The sequence below is a fragment of the Bos grunniens genome, chromosome 21 (genome assembly GCF_055505025.1).
Source record: "Bos grunniens cultivar Pamir isolate PY7600 chromosome 21, Bosgru_T2T1.0, whole genome shotgun sequence".
NCBI classification, from domain to species: domain Eukaryota; kingdom Metazoa; phylum Chordata; class Mammalia; order Artiodactyla; family Bovidae; genus Bos; species Bos grunniens.
In genome coordinates this window covers 12,021,397-12,043,610 of record NC_141185.1, presented here as the reverse complement: position 1 = coordinate 12,043,610, position 22,214 = coordinate 12,021,397, and the positions used below count along the sequence as shown (strand labels likewise).

The 22,214-nt window shown below is 51.4% G+C and overlaps 1 protein-coding gene and 1 long non-coding RNA gene across 3 annotated transcripts; one reads left to right on the top strand and one right to left on the bottom strand.

Annotated features, from left to right (window-relative positions):
* Nucleotides 1-139: 139 nt before the first annotated feature.
* On the bottom strand, nt 140-19,686 carry LOC147349092 (uncharacterized). Its single transcript, XR_015149447.1, has 3 exons — nt 19,513-19,686; nt 10,140-10,285; nt 140-379 (listed from the first exon to the last, which is right to left on the bottom strand). It is a non-coding gene; the product is annotated as an uncharacterized LOC147349092 (long non-coding RNA).
* Nucleotide 19,687: 1 nt separating this feature from the next.
* FAM181A (family with sequence similarity 181 member A) lies at nt 19,688-22,214 on the top strand. Of its 2 annotated transcripts, none has more exons than XM_086363144.1 (2): nt 19,688-20,022; nt 20,828-22,214. In XM_086363144.1, the coding sequence occupies exons 1-2, from the start codon at nt 19,810-19,812 to the stop codon at nt 21,794-21,796; spliced, it is 1,182 nt and encodes a 393-aa protein (XP_086219270.1). In that variant the 5' UTR covers nt 19,688-19,809; the 3' UTR covers nt 21,797-22,214. The 2 variants fall into 2 exon arrangements, with proteins under 2 accessions (XP_086219270.1, XP_086219269.1); XM_086363143.1 differs by having other exon boundaries at nt 19,712-20,087.

Sequence of the window (22,214 nt, the reverse complement as noted above, 5' to 3'; positions counted from 1 at the left end):
ATCCCTGGGTCAGGAAGATCCCCTGAAGCAGGGCATGACAACCCACTCCAGTATTTTTGCCCAGAGAATCTCATGCACAAAGGAGCCTGGCAGGCTATAGTCCATAGGGTCGCAAAGAGTCAGACACTACTGAAGCAACTTAGCATGCAGGAAGTAATTTCCCCAGCCTGAGGGGAAGAGAAGGGGAGGCAAGTATAGAGTAATAGAAACCCAGAGAAAAGCCCAAGTGGGTGCTGTGGGAGCTCCAAGGAGTTAATCAACTGCGAATTGCAAGTACTGGGAGACTTCCTGGAGGGGGTGATACTTGGGCTGTGTCTTGATGGATGAGTAGGTGTTTTCCAGAAAGAAGTCGGGGTGTAACAGGTGGAGGGCATGATACCTGCAAAGGAGAAAAAGGGCAGCATGAAGACTCCAAAGTCCTGGAGTGCAGACTTTGGCTCTACTGCCCCACATGACTTCAGAGAACTAGCCCTTGGACACTGGGTGAGGGGTGGCAGAGGGAAATGAACCCAGAAGGGACAAGAGTGCCCCCTTTTTTCTCCCCGCTCCCACCAGCCTTCAGGCTGCAGTCTAGCTCCCTCCCAGACTCCGTGTCCAAGCCTCAATTTGCTAAAGAATCTGTCAACTCAAATCCCCAAAGGAGGCGCCCTTGACTCCCTCACCTCTGCTGACCCTGCTCGGTACTCTGCAAATCTCGTCTAATTGCTGGCCTGGCTTCAGTGGGATCCCCTTTAAAAACCCACCCTCTACGTGGCCCCAGTTGACTTTCCTGGTGGAGTCACTTGTTTGTGGCATCCATAAATCCAAGCACCAAACTCAGCTCCAAAGTTGTTCACATCTGCCTTGCAATCCAGCTCTCCAAGGTGTGTGGAAATCATATTACAAACCCTCCAGCCGAGCCTGCATCCACATCCCCAACCGCCCTCTTGGTGTCCCCTCCCCCACCACTTCAGCACCCAGGCCCAGTGCCTACAGCTAGAGATCTCCCCTGTGCCCCGAGCCCCCTACGCCGTCCCGGATTATTCAAGCTCTCCAGGCCCCAGCTGTTCTCAGTGCCTGGCCCTGCCTTGTCTGCAGAAACACCAATGAAGGCTGCAGCCTAGGCCCTCCCCTTGCTTTTTTCTGCCTCTGACCACCAGTCCTAGTGCTCCCCTGTGACTGTGCCTGGCATGCTATCCTCCTGTTTCTAGGGGAGCTGTGAGTACATGAAAGTTTCTTTCAATGGGATCGGCCTCTGTGTGGTGACTCAGTCACCTTTATGATAAATTCTAAGACCTGGGCACAACTCAGCAATCTCCTCTAACTCCCAGGCCTTAGACACTGGTCCATCGTGGTCTCCCACACTCGCGCTTCCCCTAAGAATCCGAGCTCACGTTTCTATCTGCCCTCATGACACTCCAGATCCATGTCTAAGTGATATATCAGGTTTACGGTGGCCAGACCTGAACTCTGGATTTCCTCCCACAAACTCACTCCTGCCTCTGCTTTTCTTTTCCCAGAAAATATCCTTTCTGTTCATCTGCTTGCTCGGGTCAAAGATCTAAGGGTTACCTTTGATTGCTCCCCTTTTCTTGAAAGCCCATGCATGTCTCTCTCTGGGAAATACCTACTCTCACCTTGACATTCAGGTCCCAGCTTAAATGTCTCCTCCCCAGAAAGGCCCTCCCTGACCTGTCTCATGGCCTCTGTTAATCCCCGACTTGGGAATCAAGGCCAGAACCTTGGATGTGTTCAGGGTCTGTCTTTTGCACATGATGGAGCGGGCTGGGCTCTCCTAGGTGTCTGCTGTGTCCCAGCATCCCGGGGAAGCCCGGGCACAGAGCAAGTGCCCAGGAGTGCCTCTGCTGGGTGTCAGGCGGAATGATCCAAGAGTCCTCAGGGCTGGGGGCTCAGGCACCTGGAGTGTGTTCTTGGGAGGGAGGAGCAGAGAAGAAGCTTAGAGAGGATGGGGAGGAGGTCATGGCCAAGCCAGAGAGAGAGGCAGCTGACACTCGGGCTGACCCTGGCCCAGGACCTGGAACACTGTCGACTCCAGCCATCCACTTCCTGATTCACACGTGTCCAAGTCCACTCTCTTTTTTTAAAGAAAACTATTTTTGTTTTTTTTTGGCTGTGCCAGTTCTTAGTTGCAGCAACTGGGATGGACTCGTAGCCACTGAGCCACCAGGGAAGTCCCCAAGTCCACGCCCCTTTACAGTCACATACATCTGAACGAGATGCGGTCATCTCAGCCTTCAAAGCCATTTGAAATCTGGTTAAAATGGGCATTTAAGGTGGCTTCCCTAGGAAGAGGTTTGGGAAGGCTGCCTGATAGGTATACAAGCCTCCAGTTTCTCATAGTAGTGGGTGGTGATCCCACTCCTCCTTGATCAGGGAGAGAAAGGCCCTCCCCAAACCCTGCTGACCTTTGATCCTGGACCCAGAGCCCAGGACCCTCAGCAGGCCTCCCATCCCGGGGCAGAGGAGGGGGCTCCCGGGTCAATCAGAGCCCCCCGAGAGGCCACTTGGTCTCTGATAATGCTTCCCCAACTCATCTGAGTGAGATCTCATATGGTTCCACTCTGCCCTCCAGGAGGAGAATGCCTTTGGGAGAAGTGGAGAAGTGCATACTTGGTGATGCATGGCCAGGCGAGGAGAGAATGCAAAGCCAAGTGAACCACAGGCTTTGGAATGTAAGCGTGCTTTTTGGGTCCTTGAAAGTGGTCCACTGAACCCAAGGAGCGTGTGGTTACGGTATGGAGGGGCTCCGTTCTCACTTCACCCCTGCCCCAGACCAGAAGGACTCTTTGGAAAAATGAAATTTGAAGCTAGCTTGTCATCTGTGAGTCTAAAATGATGGAAAAGGGGTGATGGGGCAATGCCAACATTCAAACAGTACTCTTCAGCCCAGAGTCAGGTCCTCCTGGCCGGCAGCCTCAGGGTGCAGGGGGCATGGTGCCCATAGCCACCTGGGATCCTTTCCATAGACTTTAATCTTCTAAGAGCTGCAGGATGGTCTCCTGGCTTGTCTTTCTTCCTGCTTTTATTCTAATAGGCCTTATACGAGAAACTTAAAATGACTCAGGGGAAGCTGAGGAAGGAAAAGGGAAGGGCGGCCCTGGTGGGGTCAGCAGCAGGAGCCCCGCAGGGACTGTCATTAGGGACCCAGGAAATGCATCTGCAAGCAGGTCAAGGAAGGGAGGGCGCATGCTGGAGACCGTGAACTGGAGGCTCACTGGGTAGAGCCTCGTGAAAGAAGAAAGCACCGGTGCTGCATTATATTGTTTAACACCAATGTTGGTGTGGGTTTTTTTAGCATTTCCAGCCTGCTTCCATTGTTAGTAGTTGTATCCTCTTTCATTCTAAGAGGAGGCAGAGTAGGCATGAGTTGTTATTCCCATTTACAGATGGGGAGAAGTGTCCAGAATGGGGATCCTCACCCAAAGGCATGGGTCTACCCCTGTGACTTCTTTGAACCAGGGGCTCTCTTTACTTGGACAATTCCTTTGCTTCTTTGAGAACGCAAATCAGGAGAATCAGCCTCCAGAAACTGCCCTGGGGTCCCACCCTCACCCCCAGTAACGCACTGAAGTACATCCTGTCATCAGTGTTGTAACTAAGTCCCCCTCCCCTCCTGGAACGTTCCCTCCGAGAGGCAAGCGACTCCCTTGGGCCCTGCTCCATCTCCCAGGCCTGGCCTCGCCCTCCTACCAGCAAGTGCTGAGCACATGTCAGTGGGTAGAGGTTTGGGGGTGTGGGTGGAAGCAATGAACAAACATCAATGTGATCCCGAACCCCCTGCTCAGCGAAAACAAGGAGGGGCTTCCAAGTATCCCAGATCTATTCAGCAATGGAGACTAGATCTTCCTGGGGTGGGAGGTGGGAGGTGGGGGCAGGAAGGAGGTGGGCAGGGGCTCTGGAAGGTGCTGGATGGTGTGGGATGTGGAGGGCTCCCTTCAGAAGCCTGATGGGGTGGGAGCTTGGGCTGCAGGCCTGGGAGACCATGAACTTGGGAGCAGAAGGACCTAAAGTCTCCCTCACCTGCAACGCAGGAGACTCTGAACAATTCAGAGGGCGCCCACTTGTGGTCACTTGAGGCCAAAGTCGAGCACCCACAGAAGAATCCTGCATTTTCCTCTCGTAGCCAAACAACAGTGCAGAAAAAAAAGGCTCAAAAGAGAGGGTGGGAGCACTGCTTTCAGAGTCAGGAAGCTTGATCTCGCCATGCCACGAGCTCACCTGGGTGCTTTGGACAAGCCGTTTCAGCTCTCAGCTTTAGTTCCCTCACCTGATTAATAAGGAGGTCAGATGAAATGAAATGATACGGGATGGATGACAGAGGATGAGATGCTTGGATGGCATCACCGACTCGATGGACATGAGTTTGAGCAAGCTGCAGGAGTTGGTGATGGACAGGCGTTCTGAACGTCCGTGGGGTCACAAAGAGTCAGACACAACTGAGCAACTGAACTGAACTGGACTGATGAAATGAATGGGAAATGCTGACCACCGGCCAGCTGTGGGCTAAGCACGGGCCTGTGTTATTTGGGCTCCTCCAAGGGCGTGGCTGGTAGGTGACAGAGGAAAAACTGAGGCTCGATTGGTTGAGTGGCTTGTCTTCAGTCACCCAGCTGGAAAGTGGCAGAATTGGGCACGCCCCCCTCCCCCAACTCCCATGGGTTTCTCATGGCCTCCACGGTCCTGCTATTTCTGTCCTATGGTTCAAGGTATCTGCTGGAGAGAGAGAGATTCGCAGGAGCCCTTAGGGCCGTGGCAGGCAGCTAAGACGGGAAGTGAAGAGCCAGTTGGCCAGGCTTTCCGGCCACAGTGCTAGCGCTAAGTTGCTTCAGTCGCGTCTGACTCTGTGCGGCCCTGTGGACCATAGCCTGCTCCTCCGTCCAAGGGATTCTCCAGGCAAGAATACTGGGGTGGGTTGCCATTACCTCCTCCAGTGGATCTTCCCAACCCAGGGATCGAACCCACGTCTCTTACGCCTCCTGCATCGGCAGGCGGCTCTTTAGCACTAGCGCCGCTGGGGAAGCCCGGCTGCGGCTGCGGCTGCTGCGGCTGCCGCTAAGTCGCTTCCGTCGTGTCCGACTCTGCGCGACCCCAGAGACGGCAGCCCACCAGGCTCCCCCGTCCCTGGATTCTCCAGGCAAGAACACTGGAGTGGGCTGCCATTTCCTTCTCCAATGCATGAAAGTGAAAAGTGAAAGTGAAGTCGCTCAGTCGTGTCCGACTCTTAGCGACCCCATGGACTGCAGCCCACCAGGCTCCTCCGTCCATGGGATTTTCCAGCAAGAGTACTGGAGTGGGGTGCCATTGCCTTCTTCGTGGGAAGCCCTAAGTAAGCTCATATACAAAATGCACCCTCAGGACTTCCCTGGTGGCTCAGTGGTTAAGACTGCACCATCTCTATGCGGAGGGCTCGGGTTCAATCTCTGTTCAGGGAACTAAGATCCCCCTGCCATATGGTGCGGCCAAAAATTTAAAGCACTATCTGTGGGAGTTCCCTGGTTCCTAATGGTTAGGATTCCAGGCTTTCACTGTCATGGCTCAAGTTCAGTCTCTGGGCAGGGAACTGAAATCCCACAAGCTGCATGGCATGACCAAAAAAAAAAAAAAAACAACAAACAAAACAAAACCCAAAATGTATTGCCTTTGCGGAAGAAATTATGACCACCACTCAACTAGCCATCAAAAAACTATGTTCTCTGGGCCAAGCGCTTACCCGGGAGAAGATCCAGCTGCCCCAGGGCTCCGCTCTTATCCTCTGCCCCGCGGTGGTGGAGGATGTGGGGAGTGAACCTGCGCCCCTATCTGTCTCCTTATAGATGGATGTAGCGCTCTGACCAGGGCTTACTGGTCTCAAGGGAAGCTCCTGACACGGGGCATCTGATAGGGACTCATAGGGACCCCGGGGGGAAGGTTGAGTGGAAGTGGAGGGGAAGCTGATGGCAGAGCAGAGACCCTCCTACACTGCTCCAGGTGTCTCAGGGGGAGTTAGAAGTGCTCCAGCAGTGAGGTTTTGGATTTTTTTTTTCTGGTCCAGGCTTTGGACATTCCCTCCAATGAGATGACCATTTCATAGGATCGAGGAAAGAAGAAAAGAAAGAGCGACTCTCTAACATCATCACCTGTGTCCTCCCGGGCACTGCTCATTAATATCTAAGTTAACCTCCACTTTAACTATTTCAAAATTAATTATTTATCTTATTGTAATAGATGTTAATTAATATTTTAACTGAATTGAATTAAAAGCAAAAATAAACTGTAACTATCTTGTAAGTTTCACCATTATATTGCAAAGCTTTTCTGTGTTAGGAGAGTATTATTCTGTCACATGTAAACACTTAAAGCATCAGCATTTCTGCACCTCCCTCCAAGTTAGAATGTGTTAAAATTTTTTTAATATGATGAGAACTTCATGACATGGAAGTGGTACAGGGCTTGCCTGAACCCAGGCTGCGTGTCCCTGGGGCCTGCATCCATTCATAACGGGACTCAGCCTCCCTGGGGAGAGACCTGGCAGAGGAAACTGAGTCAGAAGCCCAGAGGTATGGGCCAGACCAGTGTCCCGGAGTGTGGGAAACATTCATTCGCTGAGAATTTACTTCTCCAGCACCATGTGTGAGGTACAGTTCTAGGCACTGGGACAATCGAGTTAGCAGGAGTCCAAGTTCCTGCCTTCCGTGTGACTGACCTCTAGTGGCATCAGGCAGTAAAGCAGGTGCGTAAATATCCACAGGGCTTCGTGGAGGTGAGTGTGATGGGAAAGAGTAAAGCAGAGAATGCAGCAGGAGGATAGGGGGGATAAAGACATAAATGAGGTGAAAGGGTGGACCCTGCAAAGATCCAGGGCAGAGGTTGGCAGTTTTCTATAAAGGACCAGATGGTAAGTATTTCTGGCTTTGTACGCCCTCTGGTGTCTGTCGCAGCCACTCTTGCCCCAGAGCAGCACAGATGGATCAGGGCCTGGCTGTGTCCCAGGAAAACTTTATTTACAGAACTAGGTGGCGGGAAGGGAGTTCCTGAAAGCGGGAACAGCAAATGCAAAGATGGAGTGCCTGGTGATTGAGGAAAAGCAAGGAGAACTGTGGTTCCCTGAAACAAACACAGGAACACCGTACAAGGGGGTGATGTTGGCCAGAAGAGCTTGGGTCTGGCATGGGGGCGGAGGTGAGCGGGCACTGCGTTCACCATGGTAACTCTTCTTATTTATTTATCTGTTCATTTATTTGGCTGTTTGGGGTCTTAGCTGTGGCGTGTGGGATCTTTCACTGCAGTGTATGGATCCTCCAGTTGTGGTGTGTGGGCTCCATGTGGGAATCTTAGTTCCCTGACCAGGGATCGAACCTGTGTCCCTTGCATTGCAAGGAGGATTCTTAACCTCTGGATCACCAAGGAAGTCCCGTGGTAACTCTTCTTACTCCCCTCCTACCTAGTCAGGACCTGTGAAGGACCCTGGGAAGGGAATGCACAAAGCAGGCTTGAAGAGCCCATTTGCTCGTTACGTAATTGTTCCTCTCCTGTAGCAAGACTTTGTTCAGAGAATCCTTTAAAGATATATTTTGGGTTGGATTTGGGTGACATACAGAACTGCAATCAGAGGTCAGGAAGCGAAAGTTAGGTGATGAAAAGGAGCCCACTGTGTAGGACCAAAGAGGAGCAGACGCTCCAGGTGGGAAGCACAGGGCTGGAGATCCAAGAGGCCAGACCAGACAAGAGGGGACAACGCCTCCCACTTCTCTGAGGGGTGCAGTGGTGTAGACGCAGCCCGAGGTCAGACCCAGCTCTTCTGCTGCTCAGTACAGTGACAGTAAAGAATTCTAACTCCCCAAACCTCAGTTTCTTAACCTGTCAAATGGGAAGGATAACTCCCGTCTTAGAAAGTCTCATTTATTCATTGGTTCATTGAGGATTAAATGAGACGGCCGGTATAAAACTCTCAGCACGTTGTGGTGTTCAAGGGGCATCAGGCCCCTGCCCCACCACCTTTCTCTGGGGAAATCCCACTCCCAGGGGGCAAAGGCTCCTCTTTGATGATGAGAGTGTGTTGTTTGTGCAAAGCAGCCAAGAGGGAGAGCTGTGGCCAGGAGGGCCAAGCATTGCGGAGGCAGCTGCTATTTACACTTTGGGAGGTGACTGTTGAGTTTCCAAGATGGCTCGGAAGCCAACCAATTATTTTGCTCCATATTCTAGTTTGTTCACTGAACCACATTCAACAGGCTTTATTATGCACCTACTGCATGCAAATATGGCCTCCCAAGTGGTGCTAGTGGTAAAGAACCCACCTGCCCGTGCAGGAGATGTAAGAGAAGTGGGTTCAATCCCTGGGTCAGGAAGATCCTCTAGAGGAGAGTATGGCAACCTACTCCAGTATTCTTGCCTGAAGAATCCCATGGACAGAGGAGCCTGGTGGGCTACAGTCCACTGGGTCTCAAAGAATCAGACATGACCGAAGCGACTTAGCACACATGCATGCAAATATACATGGAAGACAACTTACTTTCTCACCTTATCCTGCCCTACTTCCTGGGGCGACCTCCCCCCTCCACTGCACTAAAGTTCTCACTGGCTCCATTCTCCAACATTCCTAACACCCCAGTCTCAGTTTGTTGACTGAATCAGTGAACTCTGGCCTAGAGAGTGGGAGCACTTGAGTCCTTGGGGAGTCACTTCCCTTCTCTTTGCCCTGTTCCCTTAATGAAAACCCCAGAGACTTGGTTACCAGAATGTCAACCTTAGCATCCTGTGATGGGTTACCAGAATGCCAAGCTTTGCATCCTGTGATCTCAAACTGGATCCAGGGACACCTAGCTAATCCAGGCCCATGGAAGACATCACTAGCTGATTGGGGCATTCTAACTGCTAAGCCCTGAGGGGCCCTCGGAATCTTTCCAGGGGCACCCGCCAGCCATCACCAATCAAATCCGAGTTGGCAGTTGAGATTAAACGGACTTTTCATCCCGGGCTGGTGTCCTGGGTGAGGTGAAGAGACACATCAGAAAGGCGCCAGAAGGTACAATCCAAGTGATGGGGCATGCGGAGGGCGGCAGGGGCCAGAATGGGATCTCTCATGGTGAGAAGTGAAGCCCTGGTCCACTGGGGCGTCCACGGGGCACTGAGATACTACTTCCATGTCACTCCTGTCACATCAGCCCCTCTACGGGTGAGACATGCCCAACGTGGATGTCACCTGGGCAGTTTTGGACCCAGCACAGAGGGGAAGCAAAGGAGAGGGAAGGGCATCGGCTATGAGCCAGGCACCTCGTTAGCCTTTTTCAAAGATGATGTTTCTTACTTCCCATTATCTGCCTTGCCGGGGAACTTCATTTTAAAGATGAAGAACCTGAGGCTCAGAGCTTATTATCATAAAACTATGATAATCTGCTGGGGTTGAACTCCAGCTTCACCTCTTCTAGCTGTGATGTCTTGGGCAAGTCCCCTAGTCAGCCTGTGGCTCAGTCTTCTCATCTGTAGAGTGGGGATGATAGCAACAGCCAGCTTGTTATGAAGGAATTGATACAGATGACATTTTTGGAACATTCTCTACAGCATAGAGTAAGAGGTCTATTTGCTAGGCTGTTAGCATGGATGTCTTATTCATTTTGACATCTCTGGTGCCTCGTAGAATGCCTTGCACATAGTAGGTGCTCATTAAATACTTTGGAACCAAACCACTGGGCTCTGACTATCCTTAGAAGAGTCTTGCATAACTCTCCATGTCCCCATTTCACAGAGAGAAAAACTGAAGCTCTGTGTGATTAGCTGACCTGCCCAAAGTGCCAGAGCTAAGAAATGGTGGAGCCAGCCTCCACTCCAGGTGTATCCCCCAGAGTGCTTCCCTAAGGGGCTTTACCCTTCACTTTTTCCTTAAAATGTCTCCAAGTCTCACCCGCTGCTCAGCCCCTGAATAGAGGATACATAACCATGTGACAGGAGAATGCACGAGTGGACAGTGATTCTGATCAGAAGGAATTCATTAGCCAATGAAGTCTGAAAGCTAGATCTATAAAGAAAATGAGGTGTTTGATAAGTGTGTCCCAAGCTGACTTTGATTGCAGGCAGTGGGAGGTGAAAAAATGAACATGATATAAAGCAGATTAAGAGAGTTCAAGGTGCCCATAAGCTGGGTAGGGATTGAACACAGGTTTTACCTTATTTGTTTGGTGGAGGCTGCTGAAAGGTGCAGAGCCGCTGCAGGGGTCAGCAGGAGAGGGTGTTGTGATCTGTTAGTGATGTCTGCATGGGGAAGGAAGTGACCAACGGGGATGGAAGTGAACAACGGGCATCCAACGACCATCTGTAAAGGAAATGATAAAAGGCTGGTTCTTTGGCTGGGATCTGGCCCCAAGCCTCGTGGCAAAGGGTCCTGAGCCTTTCCTCTATCTCCTGATGCTCACTCGGTGACCGAGGTGTTTTGTAAATGGCCAGCCTCCAGAACAGCCGGGGGCACTGACTCTAGAGAAACTGAGCACGGGCAAAGGGCAGAGCCCTCCTTGGTGAGACGGACACTGTCTGTCTTCTTCCTAACCTCATCTGCAAGTTTGCTTTAGTGTCCAGTCACTCAGTCGTGTCCGACTCTGCAACCCCATGGACTGCAGCACGTCAGGCTTCCCTGTCTATTACCAACTCCCAGAGCTGGCTCAAACGCATGTCCATTGATTGAGTCGGTGATGCTATCCAACCAGCTCATCCTCTGTAGTCCCCTTCTTCTCCTGCCTTCAATCTTTCCCAGCATCAGGGTCTTTTCCAATGAGTTAGTTCTTCTCATCAGGTGGCCAAGATACTGGAGTTTCAGCTTCCGCATCAATCCTTCCAATGAATATTCAGGACTGATTTCCTTTAGGATGGACTGGTTGGATCTCCTTGCAGTTCAAGGGACTCTCAGGAGTCTTCTCCAACACCACAGTTCAAAAGCATCAGTTCTTTGGCACTCAGCTTTCTTTATGGTCCAACTCTCACATCCATATATGACTACCGGAAAAACCATAGTTTTGACTAGATTGACCTTTGTTGGCTGAGCAATGTCTCTGCTTTTTAATAAGCTGTCTAGGTTGGTCATAGCTTTTCTTCTAAGGAGCAAGCGTCTTTTAATTTCATGGCTACAGTCACCATCTGCAGTGATTTTGGAGCCCCCCAAATTAAAGTCCCTTGTTGTTTCCATTGTTTCTCCATCTATTTGCCATGAAGTGATGGGACCGGATGCCATGATCTTAGTTTTCTGAATATTGAGTTTTAGGCCTGCTTATTCACTCTCACTTTCCTCAAGAGGCTCTTCAGTTCTTTGCTTTCTGCCATAAGGGTGGTGCCTTAGTGTACTAAGTGACTTCTAGTGTTGGAACTATAATGAGGCTTTGGACCTGGACATGTTTCCAGGCTCTCTGAGAATCTTCACCTGCCTAATTTATCTGTCCTGGAAGGAGTCTCAGAGAGCACCCAGGCACTGAATTTCCAGCCTGGCTGCACATTAGAATCACCTGGTTCAAAAAAAGAAAACAGGGTCTGACTCACCTCCCTCATCCCACCCAATAAAAGATTCTGAATTTGTTGGTCTGGGGAAGGGCCTGGCATCAGATAGAGAAGCACTGATCTGAGACAACAGTAAAATGATGGTAACGTGTTGAAAATAACAAGTTATGTGTGTACACTGAAATATGTAGGGCAACCACTAAAAAAGAAAAAAACTATATAAAGAGAAATATTTTAAAAAAACAGAAAACAAATGACCAAATGTCAGATTTAATCCCTAACATTACATCAGTTAATGTAACTTAAATGGCATAAAAATTGGAAGAGATTGGCAGAGTTGATTAATAAAATTATCCAATCACATATTGTCCCACAAGAGACTCACTTCAAATATAACTGTAATAGGCAGGTTGAAGGTAGAAAGATGAATAAAGATATATTATGCAAGCATTAATTAAAAAAAAATCAGGAGTGGCTATATTAATACCAGGTAAAGGCGATGGCACCCCACTCCAGTACTCTTGCCTGGAGAATCCCATGGACGGCGGAGCCTGGTGGGCTGCAGTCCATGGGGTCGCTAAGAGTCACATATGACTGAGCGACTTCATTTTCACTTTTCACTTTCACGCATTGGAGAAGGAAATGGCAACCCACTCTGGTGTTCTTGCCTAGAGAATCCCAAGGACGGGGGAGCCTGGTGGGCTGCCGTCTATGGGGTCTCACAGAGTCGGACACAACTGAAGCGACTTAGCAGCTTAGCCGCAAAGTAGATGTTAGAGCAAAGAGACCTACCAAGGATAAAGAGAAGCATTATGTAATACTTAAAGTGTCAATCAACCAAGAAACAAAACATAGCCATCCTAAATGTTTGTGCATCAAAAAACAGAGCTGCAAAGTATATGAAGTAAAACCCATAAGGCTGAAAGGAAAAGAAGACAAGTCCACAATTATAGTTGAACACTTAGACAACCCTCTTTCAGCAACTGATAGAACTACTAAACAGAAAACCAACAAAGATGTAAAAGAACTGAACGGCATCATCAGCCAGCAAGATCTCATTGACATATAACACTCCAGCCAGCAAGAACAGAATATACATTCTTTTCAGGTGTTTGTGGAATATTTGCTAGGATAGACCATATCCTGGCTCATTAAATAAACTTCAACAAATTTAAAAGAATTTACATTACACTGTGTATGTTCTCTGACCCTAATGAAATCGAATTAGAATCAATAGCAGAAAGATCTCCTCAAATCTCTAGGTGCCAGAAATTAAAACAACATACTTCAGGAGTATATGAGCGAGAGAGACAGATTTATTATGAGGCACTGACTCATGCAATTATAGAGGCTAAGAGATCCCATGATCTCTTAGTTTGCCAAATGCAAGCTAGAGACCCAGCAAAGCTGGTAGTGTACTTCCAGTCTGAGTACAAAGATCTGAGAACCAGGCGAGCTGAATATGTAAGTCCCGGTTCAGTTCAATGGCAGGAGAAGACTGATGTCCCTGCTCAAGCAGGGAACCGGGAAAGAAATAAATCCTCCCTCCTTTGCTTTTTGTTTTATTCAGGTCCTCAACAGATTGGATGGTGCCGCCCACACTGGGAAGGGCAATGCCTTCTTCTCAGTCCAGTATTTCAAATTCTCATCTCTTCCAGAAACACCCTGACAGTCACACCCTGAACTCATGACTAACCAGACATCTGGGCACCTTGTAATCGAGTCAAGCTGACACATAAAATTAACCATCACAGGGTCAAAGAGGATGTATCAAGGGAAATACAAAAATGCACTGAACTGATTGAAAATGAAAATAAAACATGTCAAAATATGTGAGACACAGCTAAAGCAGCACTGAGAGGAAATTTTATAGTGCTAACTTTTTACATTAGAAAAGCAAATCTCTATAGTCTAAGTTTAGGAAACTAGAAAAAGAGAAACAAAACAAATCCAAAGAAGAAGGAAGAAAGTTAAAAAAGAATAGAAATCAATGAAACTGAAAACAGAAAACAATAGAGGAAATCAATAAAATGCTTGTTCTTTGAAAGATCAATAAGATTGTTTAGCAAGGCTGACAAAAACAGACACAAATGACTAGCATCAAGGATGAAATGGGATTGTACTGCAGATCCAGCAGATATCAAAAGGATAATAAGAGAATAACATGAACTGCGCACATAAATTCAATAACCTAGAGGAGATGGATCCATTCTTGAAAGACTACAACCTACCAAAGCTCACCCAACAGGAAGGAGATAATCTGAGTAACTCTATAAATATTAAAGAAATTGAATCCATAGTTAAAAATCTCCCTCAAAATAAATCCCCAGGCCCGGATATTCTCATGGGAGAATCTTACCAAACATTTAATGAGTTAGCATCAATTTTACACCCTTCTAGGGGAAAAAAATGCAAAGGAAACACTTCCCAATTCATTTTATGAGGCCAGTGTTATCATGAAGCCAAAACTAGGAAAAACAATTACAAAAAAACAAGCCTATAGACTAATACATTCAATAAACATAGAGAAGAGCAAAGAAAAAAAATCTGCAACAAAATATTAGCATATTATATTCAGCTTATATGAAAAGAATTATACACCCTAAGTGAATAGGATATTTTCCCCAGGAATGCAAGGCTGGTTCAGTATTTAAATATCAATCAGTATGATCCACCATATCAATAGGCTAAACAAGAAAAACAACATGATCATATAAACTGATGGAAAAAAATCACTTGACAATATTCAACACACATTTGTGATTTATTTAAAAAAAACACACACAAATGTCTGTATATTAGGAATAAAAGAAAACTTTCTCAATTAGATGAAGAGCATCTACAAAAATCCTATAGCTAACATCAGACTGAATGCATTCCCCCTGACACTTAGGACAAGGCACACATGTCTGTGCTCACCTCATCCAGCATAAAATTCTTTCCTGAACCCTGATCTTTCTGAGACCCCACATGAATGAAAATTCAATGCCCTATCCTCTCTTCCTTGAAAGTTGTGTTATCAGACTTACCAGCTCATTCATATCACTTTCAAGAAAACACTGGGGAATGCAAGGGAGTACATCTAACTTTATTATGCTAACTCTGTTCTAATTTATGTTAAGAAAAAGCACATTTGCTAAGTTTGGAACCTTTGAAAATAACACTGACTTGTGACACACCAGCCCCTCACCAATGTCTGTGTGTGCAAAAATGGAGGCTGAGAACTACTTATATAACCCAGCCATGAAACTGAGGCCCAGAGAAGGTGAGTGGCTGGTCCAAGATCACACAGCCAGCTATAGGCAGAGTTCAGAGATCTTGTCTCCAAAGCCAGTGGTGAAATTGCTTCCAATATGGGACTTAATCACACTGACATTTGTCCCTGTCACTGCAGCCAGGGACACAGGGACTGTCTGAGCTGGGCTGTGGCTTCTCCCGGGTCGTCATGAGGTCTCCAGTCGCTCTGAGGGCCCAGCCATGCCAATGAACAGCCTCAGTTGTGAGGCAAGGTTCGCCAAGACGGGAAGCCCGCGGCTCAGCAGCCCAATTTCAACCCCACACCTCCCATTCCAAGGAAGCAGGAAGCCTGTCTGCTCTGATTACAGTTGACAGCAAGCCTCAGGCTGGTCTTTGATAGAAATACTCCCATTATATAAACAGGTTACATAAATCATCTTGTGATGTCTGCGTCACACCACCACAGAGGTGCTGGTTGCACCACTGTGCCCTCGCCCTCCATGTGGCCTTTGTATGTTTCCTGAGCTGGGGTGATTGGCAGTACAGCTGATGTCAGATTGTAATCTATAGACCCTTGTTTCAACATTCCCTGTCATCAAAACAACTTCCTTGTTCTGATCTACTGTTTGCAATATAAATAGGAAGCATGCATTTGTGTGTGCAAAAATCAATCTGTGTTCACTGCACACCACTGCCACTATTTTACATAATGGGCTCCCACACAATACTTTTTAACGGGCTTCTCTGCATAAAAGCAGTCTGAAAGCCCACTGCCCCCAGATCACCTCCCTAGGTTCCCTCTGGCTTGGATGGCACAAGACATGGCCAAATGCCTCCTTTAGTTTTCAGTTTCGGGTTGCACCTGGGTCAGCTAACTCCAGAAGAGGGCCATGTCAGATGACATCTAGAGATTCTGTAAGGGTGGCCCCTAGTAGTTTAAGAAACAGAGGAAAGTTAGGGAGTTGTTCATTTCACTGGCAGATGGGCAGAAAATGGGTGCTTAATCATCAAGACAAAGTTGACCTGTTCTGTAGTAAGTTGCCTCGGGAACAAAGGAGCAAGCCAAGCGAGCCCACTCTGGCCTCTCTGGTCCCTGGCACATGGTGGGTGCTGAATGGAGTCCCTCGTGATGAACAGTGTGGATAAATTTGAGGCGGGGTTAACACAACTGGAATGTCGGAGATCCATGGCACTGACAGCAGATGGTTGGGACGGGACCCTCAAGTCCAAGTCAGCACCGTTGGCTTGCCTTCAACAGAGCTTTCTAGAGCCCCTGCTGTGGTGTAGGGGGTTGCAATTGTGAAACAGTGCCTCCTGTTTGAAGACACATGGAGCACACAATTGGTCATCAAGTGCAAGCATGGCAGACACAAGGGTCCGTCATGAAGGCCTGCTCTTTACCAAGGCCATTCTAGGCACTGGAGATACAGAAATGAGCCAGCGGACAAGCTCCCTGCTTTCATGGAGCTCACACAGGTGGCGCTGGATGGGTGGGGTGTATAAACAATAATACTAGACAGGAAGCAGTTGCTTCTAGTCCACAAGGTAAATTCTATGTAATGGGATGTCCAAAGTACTTAATTCATGAAACATTTAGTGAGAAGCTACTTTCTTGGGCTCCAAAATCACTGCGGACAGTGACTGCAGCCACAAAATTAAGATGCTTGCTCCTTGGAAGAAAAGCTATGACCAACCTAGACAGCATATTAAAAAACAGAGACATCACTTTGCCGACAGAGGTCCATATAGTCAAAGCTATGGTTTTTCCAGTAGTCATGTACAGATGTGAGAGTTGAACCATGAAGAAGGCTGAGTGCCAAAGAATTGATGTTTTTGAATTGTGCTGGAGAAGACTCTTGAGAGTCCCTTGGACTGCAAGGATGTCAAAATAGTCAACTCTAAAGGAAATCAACCCTCTATATTCATTGGAAGAACTGATGCTGAAGCTGAAGCTCCAATACTTTGGCCACTTGATGTGGAGAGCTGACTCACTGGAAAAGATCCTAATGCTGGGAATGATTGAGGGCAAGAAGAGAAGGGGCTGACAGAGGATAAGATGGTTGGATGGTATCACTGACTTAATGCACATGAGTCTGGGCAAGCAAGGAGGCAGTGAAGGTCAGGGAAGCCTGGCGTGCTCCAGTCCATGGGGTCTCAAACAGTCAGACATGACTTAGCGACTGAACAGCAACAACCCTCTGTGCCAGCCTTCGGTGTTAAACCAAGGAGGTTAGACTTCATCTTCGAATCTGTAAATGGAGGATGAGAGCATGTATAATGCTGGCACGTTGGTGAAAGATTTCCTGGATGTTTGAGCTGGGCCCGGAAGAGTGCTGAGGGGACAGGGTTGCCTGCATTGGGCCCAAGAAGCAGAAGTCCGAAGCTTGTCTTTGTGCCACCCACTGTAAACGGGAAAACAACTGCTTCCCTGCACAGACCCAGGACCGCACTGAGAGAATGACTGTGGGAATTCTCTCCAGAGCGAGGCATGATTATTTTCAGTGATGTCTTTCCACCTGTGTATACAGGCCATCAGAAAATCATGGAGAAGGCTTCCTCGGCAAGGGCCACAGGCAGTCCCAGAGGTGTGGCCTGAAGCCTGGGGTGGGGCTGGGTCTGTGCAGGGTGGTGGTTCAGGGTCTCAGGCCACAGTTCAAGCCACAGTTGCCACCCCTCCCCTCGCCTGATCGCCCATTGCTGTAGCTCCCATGTTCCTGAGTCAGAAGTTGAGAGTCACGTCCTGACGAAGGACAGAAGAGCTGAAGCTAGAACTTGACACAGAAAACCCGGTCTGAGAGGCTGTCCAACCCAACAGCCCAGGGGAGCGTCATGGCCTGGCGGGACTGACATGGGCTTTGTATACAGACAGTCCTGGCTTCAGGTTCAAGTTCTACCAGTTAGTAGCTGTGGGCACTTGGGAACCTAGCTGCCTCTTGTGCTGCCCTTCTGGGCTGGCCACACCCACCCCTCGGAGCTGTCCCAGGGCCGCGTGAGCTGGTCCAAGTGCGTGCGTCTCAGTGGGGACCGGGTGCTCTACAAGTCTCCATTACCTTCACCCTGTTTTTCTCTCCCTCCCTTCCTTGCTCGCCTCTCTCCTTTATTTGGTGGAAGGACAGCCCCTATTAAGAGCTCTGGAGATTTTTAAAGACGCAGACTGGAGTCCCACGAAGCTCAGGGACCTGTTGGGGATGGGAGTCCATCATTGGTGGATGGGGATGACGTCACGGGCAGGCGGCGTCAGGTGGGCTGAAGGGACTGCAGGCGCGCTGGCCTCTCGGAGGAAGCTGAGATCTGAGCGGAGTGTGCAGAGAGCATCCCCACGCTCTTAGAGGAGGGAAGGCCTTCCAGACAGAGAGGCTGGCAGGAGCAGACACAGAGGGTCTGGAGGCCAGGCGGGTCTGGGGCTGGGGTAATTTGAGGTCAATCTCCCAGCAGAGAATGATGGAGAAGGTGGCTCCTGGGCCGGCTATGGGTTGTGGAGGGGCTGGAATTCATACGAGCCTGGGTGCCCCCAGCAGCAGGCAGTGTGGAGCCATGGTGAGAGCTGCTCCAGAGCCTAACCGGGTGACCTCGGGCAGCAGAGTGCTTTCTCCAGCCGTGTGGGCAGGGCACGTTGGAGCACCAGTCAGGGTGGGCTGGACGGAGCTGCAGAAGTGAAAAACCCCTACATCTCAGGGGGTGAAATGACAGTGGTTTAGCCCTCGGGCAGGCAGAGGCTGCTGCAGATAGGGGCCCACAGTCGGGGTGCTGCAGCCCAGGGTCAAGCCTTCATCTCAGCAGCAGGGGAAGAGGGCCTAAACCATCTCCTCCAAACCCCTCATTCAGCCTGTGGGGACCCTCAGGCCAGAGCGGGGTTGACTTGGAGCCCCCGTGCTGCCTGCAGGCACCTGGCACTGGCAGTGGCTGCCCACTGGCCAGAAGGAAGGGGTGGGAGCGTCACTGGTGGGTGAGTCCTGCCCTGCCGGGGCTCCCAGGCTGGGGGTGGGGAGGGGGCTTTGGAGAGTACCCTTGGTACTTTAGTTTGTGATGTCAAGGTGTGGGCTGGTGTCGGCTGGCTAGGGGGCAGGATGAGAACGTGGCAGAGGAGAGGGGGAAGGAGAGGGAGAGGAGGAGAGGAAAGAAGAGGCAGAGGGTGGCGTGCCGGGGGCCCACCCAGCTGGCTGGCACAGAGGCCTCGCCCATCCGGATTTCCCAGGCAGTCTCCCTCAGCCTGCAGCCTCACCTTCCCTCGGGCCAGTCAGTGGGCAGGGCCAGCGGCCGGCCCCGGGTTCCCTTGCTTGCTCGGAGCGGCCCTGCTTGCGGCCCCGCCGGCGTTGGCACGGTGACAGTAGCCAAGTGTGCAAACTTGTGCCATTGTCCCCAGGCCAAGGGGAGCCATGGAGACTGGCTAATATGACACAGGAAAATGTTTGCTGATGGCAATTCTATGGGCTTTGTCCACCTCTTTCTCCATCATGACGACTCGATTTAAGTCCCTAACTGTTTGACTACAAATGCTAGGGGACCGTGCAACGCCAACCTTTTGTCCGGCCTCACTGAATGGGCAATTCAGGCTTTGTGCAGCTCAATTGAGGAAGCAAACATAAAGACAAGATTCCTGAGAGCTCCGGCCCCCTTCCCATGGATATCCCAGCACCTCGTTAGAGGGCCCTTCCCTGGCCACCTTTCCAACATCAGCGTGCTGCCCGCCCTCGCAGGCCCGCCAGTGCCCATGCCTTGGGAAGGGGGTGGGGAGGGAGAGAAAGAGAGAGAGAGAGAGACAGTGCGAGTGAGCCACTCAACACTCAAGGACAGCGGGGAAAGCAGCCCGCCCTGGCTTACCCCGTCCGATTGTCTGCCTGCACTGGAGCATGGCCGCTGCGGGCCCGGAGTCTTGGGGGGAGGTTTGCAAGCCCATCTCTTCTGGGTCCAGCCCCTCCTCAATCTTGGACTTTTTAAATACACACACACACACACACACACACACATACGCGCACGCACACAACACACCCCGCCCCCTCGAGAAACCAGGGAACTGAGGTCAAGGGGAGGAGGGGCGTGGAGGCCGAGAAGGGAGAGTGGGCTGAAGGGTAGAAATTTACCGGGAAATGATTGCATTTGGGAGCTGTCTTTTTTGTGATGGTCCCCATGGTGACAATTTGTGACGGCAAAGAATGTGGGAACGGGGCCGCCGCCTGCTTGGGATGCTTTGTATCTGGAGAGGCGCTCCTGATTGGCCTGAGGGCCCCCCAGCTCCGGGGACCCGTCGTCCTCCATTCAGCCCACTCGAGGGCGGCACAACTGCCTCCAGCCGGACCACGGAGCTCGCCGGCCGCGCCAAGCCTGGCCCAGGTCTGCAGCGCGGGGGAAACCTCTGCCGGGCCACCTTGGCGGGGGCCCGGGCCCCCGCACTTTCGGTCAGTGTGGAGGCCCTGGCGGCTCAGGCCCCACTAGGTGGGGGGCGTGGGGCTGGCCGGGGCCTGGGGGAGGGGCAGGGGGCTGCGGGGTGGTGGCCGAGGAGGCATGAAATTGCTGCAGATGCTTCTACGGGGGAGCCCCTGCTGCCCACAGCCTGCGATCAGCCCGCCAGGCAGGCCTCGGCTTGAGTGCCAGACAGGGGTCCTGCCTGTCCTGCGTGAGACCTGTGGGTGGAGCGTGGGGACCAAAGGGGGGGGGCGGCTGCTAGCAGGACTTGGGGGCGGGGGTGGGAGGAGGAGGGCACCGCCAGGCAACCAAGGGGCTTGGCCTTGCCTTAAAGTAGAGTGGCTGCCTAGGCTCAGAAAATGAAAACCTTGCTGGCAAGTCGTGCCCTGCGGGCAGCGTGGTGTGTGGGGAGACACACACATTGCTGGTGGGCTCCCACCCCAGCAGTGCCATTTGGTAGGGCCAAGTGGCCTTGGGCAAGTTGCCTGACCTGTCTCAGCCTCACCTGCATGTGCGGAGCCTGTTGAAGATGAAATGGGTTTCTTCCCATTGCATCCCAGAGGCTCTGGGAGATGCTTAGCAGCCTGAATGGGTATCCCATGACCCAGGGATTCTGTCTAGGCCTGAGGGGGGCTGAGGTGGGGACCACTGCTGTCTGCAGCCATGTAGCCTTTGGGGAGGGTGGACTGTGGATACTCGGAGAGACACCAACGGCTGTTGTGTCCCTCGCCAGGTTGGCTCTGTGCTCTTCCCTGGAGCTGCCAGCTGCCTGGAGAACCCAGCCTCTTCATGGAAAGCCCGGTGCAGCGGCGCTCTGGTGATGGCATCCGACAGTGACGTGAAGATGCTGCTAAACTTCGTGAACCTGGCGTCCAGCGACATCAAGGCGGCCCTGGACAAGTCCGCGCCCTGCCGCCGCTCGGTGGACCACCGCAAGTACCTGCAGAAGCAGCTCAAACGCTTCTCCCAGAAGTATTCCCGGCTCCCGCGGGGCCTCCCTGGCAGAGGGGCTGAGCCTCACCTGAAAAGGGGGCCCGAGGACCGGTCCGGGAGGCCGCTGCCCCTCGAATCTGGCCACGGTTCCAGCCCTGGCGGGGGTGGGGGCTGCAAGGAGAAGGCATTGGGGAACCTGGACCGGGAGGAAAGCCTCTCTAAGGAGCGGACCCTCCATGGGCCAGATCCAGGAGCTGCCAGGCCTGGCCAGGTGCCCATGAGGAAAAGACAGCTGCCTGCTTCCTTCTGGGAAGAGCCACGGCCCACCCACAGCTACCCCGTGGGGCTGGAGGGGGGACTGGGACCCCGGGAGGGACCTCCCTACGAGGGTAAGAAACACTGTAAAGGCTTGGAGCCCCTGGGGCCCGAGACCACCCCGGTGCCCACCTCCCCCAGGGCACCAGCTGAAAAGGAGCCACTCAAGATGCCTGGGGTCTCCCTGGTGGGCCGCGTCAGTGCCTGGAGCTGCTGCCCCTTCCAGTACCATGGACAGCCCGTCTACCCAAGCCCTCCAGGTGCCCTGCCCCAGAGCCCGATGCCTAGCCTGGGCCTCTGGCGGAAAAGCGCAGCTTCCCCGGGCGAGCTGGCCCACTTCTGCAAGGATGCGGAGGGCCCGGGGCAGAAAGTGTACAGACCTGTGGTTCTGAAACCCATCCCCACCAAGCCGGCTGTGCCCCCACCCATCTTCAATGTCTTCGGCTACCTCTAGCCAGGTGGGGAGGGCCTTGGCTCCCTCTTCTGGCCTGCAGGGTATCGGGGACCCCCAGGAACGAGCTCTTCTGGTGAGGAGTGGGCTGGGAGAGAACCATCCCTTTGCATTGGGGGGAGGAGGGCAGGGCAGGATGGGGCAGGGGCTTCTTCTCGGGCAGCAGTCCAGCCAGTCCGCACAGCCTCCGGAGGCCAGCCCCTCCGCAAGCAGGCCAGAGCCCGACAGATCACCTGTGTGCCCGTGCAGACCTCAGGTGGCCGGGGCCTTTGCCCTGGCCCTCCGGCCACCCCAGAAGCCAGCGTTACACCACCTGTTCACCTGCCACCCACTGTGTAAGCCAGTCTCAGTCTTGTTCTTCTTGTTCTTTGTAAATACTAAGAAGGTTAAGAGAATAAAGGCATTTCTTTTGCAGTTTTCA